Consider the following 15892-nt stretch of genomic DNA (forward strand, 5'->3'; position numbering starts at 1 on the left):
TCGGACTTTCCAAGGAAGTTCTCACATGCAGGAACCATGCATTTTTCAACTTGTTTTTAGATTGTGCTCTCGAATTTCCTTTTTTTGATTCAACCATTGTCTACATTTATACAGTTTTCACTACTGAAAGAGATAAGGAAATAACATGTTATATATAAAATTAAGCAGAATTAAATTTCTTCCTAACTTATCGCAATCAAATAATCTTTTATTATTTTAACATTGTAATTTATGGAAAGAATTACAAACCTTCCATAAGCTCACATCGCAAAATTTAAAACCATAATCACTTTCACCGCCGCCTAGGTGTAGATTTGTACGTTAGATTGCCAATAGAAGGAAATGACGTTATAAAACATTCACGGGGCTGTCCACACACCACGTGGACAAAAAAGTACGATTTCAGACACCCCGCCCCCCTCCGTGGACAAGCATGGAACTTTTCTATACCCCTCCCCCTGTTGTTTACGTGGACATTTTTTCATTTGTTGGAAAAAATAATCGTAAAAATAGTTGAATTGCGCCTGAATTTAAGTTTATGTTTGTTTCTATTCTTTATTCTATGTTTGTACATTATAAACATGTGAACATAATTAATGGAGGCGATTTTTTCTCAATTCTTTGAACAGTTTTGGGGAACAACAACTCGTGAAGCTATTTGTATTGCTGTTTGTTTTCTTCCAAATTTCATTTACCATGTGATCACGTTATAAAACATAAAGCGTTATAGCAAAACATCACATGTGAATCTAATCTCGGACATTTTCTATTACAAACCGACGTAGACTGGCTGAACTGTGAGTTTTCAAGAGAATCAGACAATGAAATCAAGTGCTTCGTAAATGGAATACAGTGATTGTATAAGCATATGATAAGCATATGCACATGTTGTGTTGCTCTATGTAGTTTTGGCGAGTTCAACTCCAAAATTGCCGATCAAACTAAAAGATGTAAGTCAGTGCCCTATAACTGAAGCCGTTCACTTAGCCGATCCGCAAATTCATCATCCCATTAAAACCAGTTTACTATTGCAAAATCTTTCCTCGCCTGGGCTTCAATAATAAGTCCCCGCGATTCATCTACCAATGATTTTTCTTCGTTCAAATTAATAAATATTGGGTACTATTGAGTTGTTCGAAATAATCATGCCGATATTTAAGAAAAAATCGAAAGCAAAATACTAAGGCATAGATTTTTTTTATGCGCACCGTTTTGTTTCACAATCTTTCGTCATTATTCATGCAACTTGCAGAATTCATCATCGCAAAACTTCTTTGTTTTCTCGTCAAAAAACTGTGTCCGTTACTAACGTAATGAGTCGAAATATTTTTTTTAATCCCATTTGTTTATTTAGGTTTATTAGCATTTTATCGTGTACATCACATGTTTTTGTCGAATCTATAAATAGCGCATTACACAGTTGCCATATGTTTTCCTACTATGTAATAATTCAAATTTTATTCTCAAATGAAGTGATAGTGGGACCAAGGGATCACTCTAAAGAAGCAATTGTGATATTAAATTTGTAGTTATATCATCAGTGCATGATGCATTTCAAGATATTAGAGTGTCCGAAATATGATGTTGTCCGAAATATGATTCAGAAAGGTACATTACACAATATCCATTAAGGTGTAAGAGTATTCTATCTGTTCTTCCATTGTCTAGCTAGACCACCTGACAGCGGAGACAGTTGATATGATCATTATTGTGTTATTAATAGAACAACAGCCTGATGTTTCTTGCAGAGCAGAGCAGTTGTAAGGATGAATCGATCTTATTTCGACCTTGGATCGATCTGTTACTTCGATTCTGTTACAACACAAAGATGGCAAATTGAGGACCCTGTGTTTTGAACTCACGATCGAGAGCAAGATTCTTTAAAATCAAGGAAAATAAATCGATCGCTCTCAGTTAATATGCGATACTCTCTGAATACAAATTTCAGCAAAGAATTTCAACGATATGAAGAAATATGGAATTTCCACCACGCAGCACTATCAGACAGCAGAAATACGAATAAATTTTCTTGCATTGCAGAATATTTTCATTATATAGTTGAATACAGATATATATTTGTTTTTCAAAATATTTATTAGTGTCCACGTGGATGTAATCTATACCCCCTCCCCCTCACCGTGGACAAACGTGGACATTTTCGTAACTCCTTCACCCTCACCCCACCCAAAGTTGTCCACGTGGTATGTGGACAGCCCCCAAGTTGAGCTTACTTTTTGAGATATAGGGGTGGTCCAAGTCACCCCGTATGACCAAATCACCCCGTGTTACCCTACATATTTCTTTCTACTCTTTTATCTCAAAAACTATCTACTTGTCTACCTATACAGCGTTTTTGTATTAGCATTAAAGAAGTTCAACTTGAAAGTGAATCCCTAAATCACAAAATTTAAATTTGTTTGCAACATATACAAGGTATTACAGATGATTTTCGATAAAAAAATAGAGATTCACACTGGATGTTTCGAAAAAATTAAATTTTTAGAATGTTTAGTTTTCATATGCATTACTTCAACTGGTCTCGTAGAGCGGGATTATCCCTATTTGATTATCTGACGTGCAATTCTGGCGATATTAAAAAAATAGTGTTTTCGGACCGATCGAGTCAACGCGTAAAAATGTTTGTTTTGATTTCACAAACGAGCAAATGTAAAAAAAAGACGCGGATTGCGTTAAGGCATTCCAATATTCTGGTAATGGCTGTCATAAGGTGGGTTGTTGTTTACTATTTACTGAAAAAAAATGTATCACGTCAATCCATCATTCCTAGTAAAAGTTTGGCTTCCGTTTTAACTCACCCAGTCTTTCAACTTACCCCGGTGTACCTTATGTAAACTATCTTTCGTAACACCGATCAACTCATTTTCATATTGTTACATCTTGAAAAGATGTTATCGGCGATCTTTTCAGAAACTCCCTTTTTCTTCATCCTGTGTATCCAGATCATATCTGCTGAATCATCATGCAAATCAAAGAGTCACACATCGGTTGCACTACGACAGACTAGTCATTCCCCTTTAATACACGCGACGAGTGACATGAGATGACTCAAGTCACGGTGTTCCTGCAGGTGAATGGCGTGACTATAGATAGTCACTTAGGTGAGATTTGAAGTCGTGTCCTCATATTATCGACTCAGGTATGAAATAGGAGCTGAAAAGTAAGGTGGCTTCCACAATAAAGAGAGAAAATTTGCTATTTAACGTCATTCGCCGCGCGGAATAGAGGGGATTATCTCCCTTTTTTGTTTTATAAACCCTTCGAACTTGAATGCTCATTCGTTCTACATCAAAATACAATGTCATGTATTCTCAAGGTAAGACTGGTATGCCCTAAGTATCTGAAAACAGAGTTAATAGCAAAATATAACCTAACATTTGTCTACAAACACAACAATTCACGTCACCCCGTAAACGACAAGCGCAGGCAATCATACTAAACGAGTTTCTTCGTACAGTCATCTACCGCCTAGCATACACTGTTCGTCACGACTCTTGCCATCGCTGTTGCAAGCTATTTATATCAACATCGACATATTAACATCAACATGTTTTAAATTAGTGTGCGATCTCAATATTGTTTGCACAAAAATAAGTTAAAACAAATTTTATTAAAATATATGTATAACAATGAATCTAAATCCATGTTGAAACAATACAACAATTTTATAAACGAACTAATGTCAAACGTCATGACTAATCAATGTTCGTATACCTGAAAATAAAAAGCGTGAAGGGGTAACAAGAAATAAGGATTCCACGTAGGTAAAAAAATCTCGCCTGTCGCATCTTTTTGTAATCTTTTGAATGGTTCTGGAAAATTCGAACGTTCGACCTCCTCTCTTTTTCTCGATATTCTGGTTTCACTCTCTGAGCATCAGTACCGCGTTTCGTAACTTTTCTTTTCCATTCTACATGCTTCGCTTGTGTGCGACAGCACTCCTCCGTATAGCGCGTTGCAGCGTTCGAGCTCGCCAGTGGGCGTTATAGACACCAATACACAGCCATAAAACAAGGGGAACTTCAATCTTTGCAAGAAATGGAAAGAGACGCATCGCAGGCCCATATTGGTAGATAGATTAAAAATAAAATAATTAATCTATGTATCGGTGGTTTATAACTTGTTGATAATAAAAGCAGATCTAATCTCTGTGGTCTGGGCACAACAAATGGTCAATACATCAAGAATATGTTTCAATGATTTGAGCGTCAAGTTTAACAGTAGTACTGAAGAGCGATACACATACAACGTCAACGTCAGCTATTTTCACTGTCTAATCATATCGACGTCTACGCTAATGTTGATGAATGATATTTCCGAGGAGAAATATATGATTTACGTTCTCCCAAGTTGATTTTACATGAACGTTACATTTTATTCGTATCCCACTTAATACTAATGATGCAAGCAAAACTACACAAACCTGTTTAAAGTGTGATACGCACACAAAGTCAACGTCAACGTAACGTCAGTTGTTATCTTGGACTAAACTCGTCGACGTCGTCGTTGATGTTGATAGCGTATGTGAATACGGCTCGAAATATATGATAAAACGTTCTGGCGGCGTTTAATGGCGGTAGAACTAAGGATTCGTCCACAAATTACGTAACGTTAAAAATACGACCTCTGAATCCTCTCCCCCTTAACACGCTGAGCTCCATATCGGTTCATGGGGATTGGCATTAAAATTTCCCTTTGGTTCACGCCGGTCCAGTGGACCGAAGGTAGATTGTGGCCAGAAAGCATCGGAGCTCGGAACGGCGATAACAAATGCGAGAAATGATTTGTAGAAAAGACCCCTGTTGGTCCACAGGGACCGACGCGAACCCAGACAGAAAATGCATTGTTAGTCCCCCACTCGGTCGGTGCTTAACATATTAAAAACCACAATATATACCCCAAATAAGCAACAAATAACGCAGCCTCGACAGTCCTCCCCTTCACGCTTTACCTTATTTGTGTGCGAAGCTTAAGGTGATAGGTTATAGAACGAGGTTGGAGTATTTACGGAACAATGAAAATCATGGCAAAAATCGATAGACCCCATTTGTTATTATTAAGAATAAATAATCTTTATGAAATAAGAAAAGGGGATTCCTGGGGAATAGTTCCTCATGAAATATACCATTTATTTTTAGATGTGGTATATCTAGGCTTAGGCCAAAATCTCTTGTACAGCAAAACCAAATCGCCTGTACAAGAGTACGAAGTAAGTAGTAAGAATTGTAAAAACTACCCGATCTGCTTTGAAGTTTATATCTATCGGTTTGTCACACAATTATTCATAACTAATGTTGCGATAGCGGAAACATTTTCAAAAAAAATCCGGATAATAAAAATCGTAGTGAAAATCGATAGACCCCTTGTTTTTTGTATGAACATTGTTTACATATATTATAGCTAGATATTGACTAGAAAGAATTGAACTTGATTGTTTTAAGTCAATATTTGAGCACAATATATGTAAACGAATGATCATTGTTTTTTATATCCAACCCAACAAAATTATAGATCTAGTGATCCTTTCAAACAACAAGAACTCACCTCACGGTGTTTAAGAAACAATATGGAAGACGAATATTTGTTTTTTGTGAAATTTGACCTGTATAAAAATGAATGTATCAAATGAGCGAATAAAGGAAATACTACAACTATATAAAGGTTTTAACAACATTAAGTGAAAAAATAGGAGAGAACTTTAGCCATCCGAACCACGTCATCTTGGATGTTTCGTCGTCAATTTCTTCGGAGTTATGAGTCGGTTTCTCGCAATTCATACACCAAATGAAAGCTTGTGGTTAAGCAAAGCCAGATTTCAATCATTCTTGGTAAAAAATGTACCATATCGGGTACAATTGTGAAAATAAATTTTTTTGACAGTAGCAGCTATTGATTGACATCGACAAGCGCGTTCACTATGCTACAATCCAGAAAATGGCGCCCTTTCAATGACAGCTACACGTAGCTGGTACACACACATTTCCAGTCGAGTGTGTTGCATACAAGTGTGTGCTATCTTGCTCTTGCATGCAAACCGCCGATCTTCCGTCGCCTTCTCGCAGTGCCTGATTGGTCCACTGTTTCCTACGCCATCTGGTCTCGCACGGGTGTAGTGGTCTTCTCGGAACGGGACTTCGCTGTTGAAATTTTTGCTTCGTTGAATCAAATCTTTCACAGTGTTCAAGCGCGACGGTCGTGGGTACGTGCTCTCGCCGCTGTGTTTTTTTCTCCCCGTGCAGAAGGGAAAGTGGAATACTCTGTGGCCTACGGGCGCCATATTGAAATTGCAGTGGAAAGCTGAATTTGGTAGACTGTCGCGTTTAATGAGTGTTTCAGTATCCGCTCTCGGCATTCTAGCATAATTAGAGTACATTGTAGGAGGCGATGCTAATTGTGTGCTTCGGTTTGGTGAGCGATAAACGTCAAACATTTTGTTGAGGATTTTTCTAATAGTGAGTGGTGGTGATTGAAGAAAGGTAAAAAGTCCTCTTGTGACAGGTGAAGTGAATTATCGCGGTTATAAGTTTGATAGACATTCGAAATCATGTCAGACGAGTTTTACGATGAGGACGGTGAGTTTCGATTTGTGCTTTGTGGTGTTGCTCGTAATAGTTGTGGGGTTTTTGACGCGAGGATAAAATTTGTTTCGCGCCAAGTTAGTGCAGAATGTTTAGCGGCTTAGAAGTATTCCGATACTTTCCGAATATTCCCCCGCAATTTGTATGTTGTGGTTTCTTTTGTTGCGTAAACAATTTGGAAGAATATTTTGTTAGTTGTAAATAAGCCGCTCAGTTTTTGTTGGGGCGAAAGCTGCTGCAGATAAATAAAACGCTTCATAGGGTAAATGTGTAAATATTGTACGCGGTGCGATGAGTGGTATCAACTTTTGTTTTGGAAATATTTTTTTATTCGAAGCTAGACTCAAGGCTTCAGTTGATTTGTTTGTGTTATTTAGTATAGAAATCTCAATTATGTCTTAATTACTAATTACCTCTAGAACCGTTAGTGCCACTGAAAACGAAATGAAGAAGCCGAAATAGAATCATCTGATTTTTATTACTGTTTTTTTTTCTATTCAGAACTATTATAGTACTTAAATTGCTCCACTCCGGTCTTAAGCGTCTCATATATTTTTGTTAAAGTACATTAATGGAATTTATTGTGAAGACATAAAACATGCAATACCATTTTAAATTTGTTTCATAACTGTAGATGTGCACCTTAATTCGTTCCGTTTTTTTGTATGGAGAACGCATTTGTTTGAATTATGAAATGAATTAAGTATTGGGCACTGCCTTTTTCTATTTTCCTGCCAATTTGCCGTCGTGAAAGAATCGTTCATCTTTTGAAGCCAAGAACGAATCCAGCGAATGTTTGGTATTCTGTTTTGAAGTAAAGTGTATTCCTCTCAAAGCGTTCTGCATCGATCGACGCCTAGTCGGAAGAGGCAAGAAATGGTCTGAAAGGCGGATGAACCAGAATTTCTCATCCGCAATTTTCCAGATAGAACTCGAACGGCAACATGAGACCGAGCGTTGTCATGATGGAATATTATCGACTCGTGTCTGGTCGCATAATTTGGACGTTTTTCGGCAAAAGCACGCTTTAAACGGATCAACTCCAGCCTTCATTGATCGTTTGACCAGGTTTTGGCAGCTCATAATGAATTACCACCGCAAAATACAGAACATCACGGTGGCACCATGGATATGCGGCTTCAGCATTTATTTTTCTGGTTGGCTGGGCTTGACATACAATCTTTAACGTTTTGGATTTTCGTAGTGAATCCGTTCTCCGTAACCGACTACGATTCAATGCAAAAAAAGACATCCTTTTGCACCGTTCAAGCAACATTTCGAACAAGCAAAATTACCATTCTACATCTCTCGCCTTCAGTTCGCATGAAACATAATTTCCTGGCTCAAATCAGGTATTCGAATGTTTCAAAACATTTAATAAAATTGTCTTTTTCATGATTTACAGTAGTTTTATAGTATATTTTTACGAAATCACATGTTTTAAAGGATTACAAAATATACCAACTATTGGGGTCAATGCGCTCCTTATTCGAGCTAACTATTAATCGATCACCAGATGATTATTTCGCTCGTATTCAGACCTTTTCTGGATTATAACACTTACAAATATTGTAAACAATATTCTTGCACACCATTTGTATCAGATTTACATAGCTAAACCATTAAATTAACGCGTTTTGAAGAACTCAATTCTGATCATGAGTTGTCCAATTCAATAATGTTGTTTTGTCCACATGATTTCTATGGCAACCGCTTGGCTCGCTGCAGTTTGTTTAACTTTGTTTATTGTGTTTATCGCGCATAGCAGAAACTTTAGTTTCTCTATATTGAGTGTGTTGAGGTGAACACTTTACAATGCCCCAGAAAACGCAATACAGGGAAACTTCGATATAACGTACACTCGTTATAACGTACCCTCGATATAACGTCACTCGATATAACGTACATTTTACCTCAATATAACGTACACATGATCAAAGTCCAAAAAAATACATCTAATTGAGAATTCGAATTTTTTGGACAAACCATGATCATAATTTCTCTTCGAGGAAAATCGTTGAAAAACATAAAAAAATTGAATAATTTCAACGCCTTATGGTAGTATTAGCAACTAGAGACTTGGGGAATTTATTAGCAAAAATTATTATTTTATAAAAAAAACTTAACCACAACCAACGCAGAACGGAGAGAATCAGAACAAAATTTTGACTTCTGGTGCAAATAGCAACATTGCGATGAAGTAACTACTAGGTCGCAAAAATTATGAACCGGCTGCTACTTTGGGGGTGCGATTTACTCACCCGAATAGCGACTCCCGGTGTGGTTGCCAAGTTATGGTGAAGGGGTGCCTAATTGTGTTTAACAACTGAAATTAACAACTGGTGGGGATGCTCTAAGTAAAGAAATTGAACAAATTCCAAAAATACCTCTGTCTTGAATTTGTGTGCAATGTCGATTTCGCCAGACCTTGGTTTTGAAGTCCGTGTTAAGAAACACAATTCGGTGGGAACAAACATTCCCCCAACTTCATTTATTGACAATGCCGATTTACCCAGGCTGCTTGGTTTTGATGTTTGTGTTGGGGAAACTGCAAATCGGGCCAATTAAAATGTGACAGCTAGGACGTTTAGATAACGCTTAACATTTTACAGTTATTTAATTGTTTATCTCATGGAAAATAACATGTTCTGTGTTTAGGTTTCCATTTTACCCCCCATATATTCCGGTTAGACATAATCCCACGTCAAAATAATTTTGTAATATTTGTACCCAAAAATCTCCCTCAGTGTCCCCCTTTCTTCGGGATTTTAAGATCTTTGGTGTACAAGAATGACTGGAGAGTCAAGAATTCCGTTCCTGGGTCGTAACCAAGGGGTCGCTAAAATGGCCGCCTTTTTGTAGCCAGCATAGAAGATTGGAAAAAATAAAAAAAATATGTTTACGGCTTGATTCGTTAATGGATTAATATACCTTGTATAACCTTTCTACTGTACTGAAACAATTTAAATCGCGAGTATCGGACTAAATTTCCAACCCATTTCAATCATAATTGACTCTAAAATTATAGCGCGTGATCGTCACTTAATAACGAAGAGTTGATAGACCGAATCTAGAAAATCGATTCAATCTAGCGTCAATGCTCAGAAGAAACAACTCCGCAAACTCAAGCTGAAGCTGTTACACTCATAAAAAAGTTAAAATTCTTAAACGCAAAATCGATGGTAATATGGCTTAAGTTTAATCTTAAATGAAGAATATTCTGGTCCTGTGTTGATGGGCATTCTTTTAGAGAAAACAAATTACACTTATAAAAATGAAAATTAAAAAAGAGTTCAATCCCACCAATAGTGCAATCCAATTTCTTAATCTCTCTTTTTTTTAAATGATCCTACCTAAATCGTTCATTTGTATCCCGCAGGTTACCGTTTGCACTTCGAAGATGACACATCGGAGCAGGAGAAGCAATTCTTCATGCGCGCCTTCCCAAACGTGAACAAAATCTCGGAACGGAAAGTGCACTGCACATCATGCTACATGCACATCGGGACGGCTCCGATCTCGGAGGCCGTTATACGGATGCATCCGGTGCTTCGGGTGACGCACTGCCGTAACTGCCATACCTTCTACAACAGTGGTGAGTTCGACAAGGGCGAAGATGGCAGCGAGCTGTACTGTCGGTGGTGTGGCCAGGGAGGCGAGGTGTACTGTTGCTCGAAGTGTCCGTATGTGTTCTGCAAGAAGTGCATCGTGCAGAACTTGTCCCGTGCCTGCGTGCAGGACATTTCCCGCAATGACAACTGGCAGTGTTTTAGCTGTGCACCGAAGATCATGTGGCACTTGCGTGCGCAGCATTGGGCGTTGGCCAACTACATCGAGAAGCAGAAGAAGTAAGTATTTGAATGTTTTCTTGACAATCATATGTTCAATCCTAGTTTATGTATATCAAATACAAACTTATATTTAAAACCGTACGTATAATTCATCATCACTAGTATAGAGGCGAATGAACTGAAAAGTTTAAAGCCTCTTTAATCCAACATCATCATCATCATCACTAGGGAACGGATGGTCAGATATTAGCTGTCTTGATATCGTTGTGTTCGCCTCCATCCAAATTAGGATGATGAAAATAAGTTAGAGAATATTGAAGGAAAATCCGAAAAACATTAAGCTTCATGTTTCATTTTTGTGGAAATGTGGAATGAATGTTGAGGTAGAATAAGCACACCGAAAGTGGTTTTAATTTACTACGTTTTCTGGAGGCCATAATTACTTCAACCCTTGTGATACCACCCGAAAACAGGGTTAGATCCGAGTAGGCTTAGGTAAACTGAAAAAAGCACTGAAAATTTAAGGTTATTTGTCCGTATTTTAATGGAATTTGACCTGAACTCAAGCTTTAATTTATCACCCCTATTCTGTATTTCGATCAATTCGAAATATTTCGAATGATTTGATAAAATTTCATGTTGTATTCCGTTCGAGTTGTTTTTGCATTTCGTTCGAATCTGCTTCTCTTCCAAAAATAAATCGTTCGAAATATCGAAATAGGGAAAGCGAAATTATAACTCGAACGAAACGATGGTTTCGAACGAATTGCAGCTCTGACGCTAGGCGCAAATTGAGAAGCGTATAGCGCTCGTAAGCGAACGCGAGACTACAACACGACTCATACGTGCCACAAACGTAGCGTGGTGGAGCGCATATTGAATCGCAGTTTGGTGTAAATAACATGCCACTCGCATACAATGACTGATTAACACAGAGTTGCGCGATATATTTATTTACTAACACAATCACCCGACCAGTACAGCCATACAGTGTCAAACCCACGGCGCTATATGATTGTTCACCAACACAACTACCACAACCGACATGACCAGCACGAGAAACTGTGGTTCAGCCACAGCGTCGCGCGAGTCGTGTCTCACGAGCGCTCCACCATCTCGCGTCATCTGGCCAATTTGCGCCCTTCTATCTGTTTTCATTAGCCACAAAAACAGGCGCTATATCGCGCCAAGTTACTCGCGCTATATGCGTCTCAATTTGCGCCTTGCCTGAAGTAGCTACGGTAATAGGAATCTGAAAATAAACGATGAAAATTATACTTTGAAAAGAAAAATAGCCACATGGTAATGTCCAATAATTTTCGCTCGGGTTCTCGAGGTTCACCGAACTCTATAAAATTCTTAACAGGTTTTTATAATGATGAGTTTAATTTTCCCTATTGTAGAGAGGTTTCAAGTACAAAGTTCATTCACCGCTAGCCTTGAAATGGTTCAGTAGAAGTTCCATTTTGATACGAATTCCCAAGAATGAATTAGTTTACATTTCAAACGTCGTTCTCATAACCCCGAAAAATCGCTATACAAATCTATAGAATGTAATAGTAATTTTTAAAATTTTTGAATTTTCGTGACGTCATGTATCAAAATTCAATGATTCAGTCGAAGAGAAAAAAAACCAAAATGGCCGCAGTATTTTTTCATTCGACCTTCATCCCCATGCACACTTTACTGTCTAGGCTCTGTAGACGTGTAGACACATACACCAACATACCCATACATGCGAAAATCCCACAGAGCAGTGCTCAATATTTTCAAGCTGATAGCGGCGGACGCTGCGAGAAAAGCTACACAGCTGTCTGCCAGCACTCCAAGCGAAGCAGATTTAACGGTGAAGCAGAAAACACGTCAAACTGCTAGAGTTCGACGTCGGGGAGCGTGATAGGGTAAAGCAGCCAGAATTGTTCAAGGCGGAACTAGTTTTGTTTGTCGTATTATTTGCACTTGCGCTTCGAGCATTGTACATTGGCCTACCCTGCTTTGGATAGAGCTATGTGAGGCTTCCCGGATGGGAGTTTTATTTGTTCGAATCTGGTACCCCGCATGATTTTTTGTGATTTTGTGTTATAATTTGTTGTTTGTGATTGGCGGTATTTTATTTTATTCTGTTTGTTGACAGTCTAATTTTAATGCTCATATAACTGTTCGACAAACATTATTTCTACAGTATGATATATATTTCTTCCTTACACGATATCGTCTTCTTCGGGTGTATTCAAATTTATTCCTTATTCGGAGTCGGCGATTGTCGTGCAAAAATATGAAAAAAGGAAAATATACATTGATAAAATACAAATAACTGTCTGTTGCGAGTAACCCCCCAGCAAACATTAAATCGCATAACAAGCGTATATATAACATCATATGCCCTAAAATTTGGTTGGCATATAATGCGCCTAACTGGCATATGCATGCAAAAGTGGAGGCCATATACATACATGGCAAATGCTTACCGAATTTGTTTGGATGAATATGCAACTTTGACCGGCTGTAATAGCGACTTTTACCATACTCATATACGATTTATTACAGACATAGAAAAAAAACAAATGGCGCAAAATACTTTCGTGAAATGTTTATTATAGCCTCACGAATCGCCATTTTTATATATGAGTATTTATGTTTGTAGAAATAATAATTGTTTGATTGACTTGTGTTGGGAGTGGAATATGAATGTTTAAAATGACACAGATTGATGTTTGGTGAAAACTGCTCCGATATGGGTTCGAACTCCGGTCGTCTGGATTATCATCCACCAGCTATCTCGCGCGGCTATCTGCAATTTAATTCAACAGCGGTTAAAACTTCCGAGTGCATCAGCATTTCATTGACATTTCAATATGATGTAATATGTCCTTTATTAGGATCTAATATGATTTACTGTTTCATGATTTTCTTCAGCATGCAACACGATTTTCTACAGTACTGAATCGATTTAAATTATACGCTTATACGACACACAAACTGCATCAGCGTAATATACGCATATGATGCGGATTAAATATATTTTACGACAATGTACATCATAAAATTGATGTTTATTATACCGATATGCGACTTAATTTGATAATGGTATATAAAATCGAGTTTTTACATTTTATGCGATTTCAAATATACACGATACATACTTTGATTGATATTATATGCGATTATGATTTATTCGGATTTCTTGTAAGATTTGGCACGTGCAAAATTATACGATTTAATGTTTGCTGGGCCAGCAAACATTAAATCGCATAACAAGCGTATATATAACATCATATGCCCTAAAATTTGGTTGGCATATAATGCGCCTAACTGGCATATGCATGCAAAAGTGGAGGCCATATACATACATAGCAAATGCTTACCGAATTTGTTTGGATGAATATGCAACTTTGACCGGCTATAATAGCGACTAGTGCCATACTCATATACGATTTATTACAGACATAGAAAAAAAACAAATGGCGCAAAATATGTATTATATATTTATATATTATATATTTATTATTGAGTATTTATGTTTGTAGAAATAATAATTGTTTGATTGACTTGTGTTGGGAGTGGAATTGAATGTTTAAAATGGCACAGATTGATGTTTGGTGAAAACTGCTCCGTTATGGGTTCGAACTCCGGTCCTCTGGATTATCATCCACCAGCTATCTCGCGCGGCTATCTGCAATTTAATTCAATAGCGGTTAAAACTTTCGAGTGCATCAGCATTTCATTGACATTTCAATATGATGTAATATGTCCTTTATTAGGATCTAATATGATTTACTGTTTCATGATTTTCTTCAGCATGCAACACGATTTACTACAGTACTGAATCGATTTAAATTATACGCTTATACGACACACAAACTGCATCAGCGTAATATACGCATATGATGCGGATTAAATATATTTTACGACAATGTACATCATAAAATTGATGTTTATTATACCGATATGCGACTTAATTTGGTAATGGTATATAAAATCGAGTTTTTACATTTTATGCGATTTCAAATATACACGATACATACTTTGATTGATATTATATGCGATTATGATTTATTCGGATTTCTTGTAAGACTTGGCACGTGCAAAATTATACGATTTAATGTTTGCTGGGAAGATACTTTTTACTAATCATTGCTAAGTAGAATGAATTCAGCTGTTAACCCTACTTCCAGGTAGGGTCCTAGTCCAGGTGAGCTGAAACATTCGGTAGTCAAAAACAATATTGACCTTGATTAGAAAGTCGTCCTGTTTGTCGTCGGAATTGGCATCGCCTGAAAAACCCGTCGTATCTTACTCAACGAGTTCAAATGAGGTCTTAGGTTGAAAGTACAGTTGATATTTATAAGTCGTCATTTTTCCAAGAACGAGTATTCGTCGGCATGCAAATCTGTAAAATTTGTCGCATCTTAGACTTGTGTTTAAAAAGGTAAATGATGATTCCTTGTCTTCTTCTGCATAATTGAATAAACAGAAGAAAGGGTAGTAATGGCTTTAATGGTATTTTTGTGTACATTAATGAACAGAATGTGGTTCCAGATTCTACCACGTTTTTTAATTTAACCCGTTTAAAGCATACAACATTCATGCAGGAAACGATAGCTTTGAAAAACGGTTATTGATATCACACAAATCTGTATATAAGCCGGTGCCCACTCAGACATCCATTTAGTTGGGATTGTGAAGTAAGTGTAGAATGTCTATTCTATTGCCGATCTGAGCCTGAGCCCTCTAATGAAAAACGAACTATCGATAATTCGACATATATTGCGTACAAATGGTGCCATTGGGTATGGATTCGATAGCGAAGAATACGAAATCTTTTATATGGAGTAGTGAATATTTCACCATATATACTTATTTATTTATTTATAAATGAAATCAACAGGTATAATTATTGTAACCCTGATGACGATAACACTTCAATACTAATACACTAAAACACTTATACATTAACACGAGAATCCGTAATTGTGGTCTTTTTAGTGACGCGTGGGACAAACCAAAATCGAACACAGAGACCGCAGGCTTCGCCGTTGAATGTTGAAATTTAATTTAATTTAATTGCTGAAGTTCTGGGCAATTGACGTAGGATAAAATAAGATCCAACATGAAGCAAGCTTTGGCAGTATTCCGGCGATCATGTAACGTATCGAGTCATATCAAGCAGTTACAATATCAAATGTACACGAATGCCGCAATCGATCTATAATTCTAATTGTCGGGGAGGGGGTATTATTTGCGTTGGGTATTTCCGAGGAGAATTCGATTCCAACTTTGAGCGTTAATAATTCTTTTGCGGATCAACGAAGTGGTATAATAGCCATTTTTTTCGAAAGACAAAATGTCTAAAGGCGGAATTCGACCTATTTTAAATGTAAACAACAATGGATACGATACTTACGCATTTTTTTGACGTAGGACTACGTCTAACCGGAAGATATAGGGGGTGAAATGGAAATCTAGGCACTGAACAAGTAGGAAAAAATGCAAGATTTGGAACGC

The 15892-nt window shown here is 37.3% G+C and overlaps 1 protein-coding gene across 1 annotated transcript in view; it reads left to right on the top strand.

Moving 5' to 3' along the window:
- Positions 1-6169: 6169 nt before the first annotated feature.
- The window catches only part of LOC129767957 (myb-like protein O), a 33592-nt gene continuing 23869 nt past the window's right edge, over positions 6170-15892 (top strand). The window contains exons 1-2 of the mRNA XM_055769278.1: positions 6170-6590; positions 9976-10444. Of these exons, the coding sequence (XP_055625253.1) occupies positions 6563-6590; positions 9976-10444 (497 nt within the window). The 5' untranslated portion in view covers positions 6170-6562. The remainder of the gene's footprint in view (positions 6591-9975; positions 10445-15892) is intronic.

Source organism: Toxorhynchites rutilus, chromosome 2 (assembly GCF_029784135.1).
Source record: "Toxorhynchites rutilus septentrionalis strain SRP chromosome 2, ASM2978413v1, whole genome shotgun sequence".
In the NCBI taxonomy this organism is placed as follows: Eukaryota; Metazoa; Arthropoda; class Insecta; order Diptera; family Culicidae; genus Toxorhynchites; species Toxorhynchites rutilus.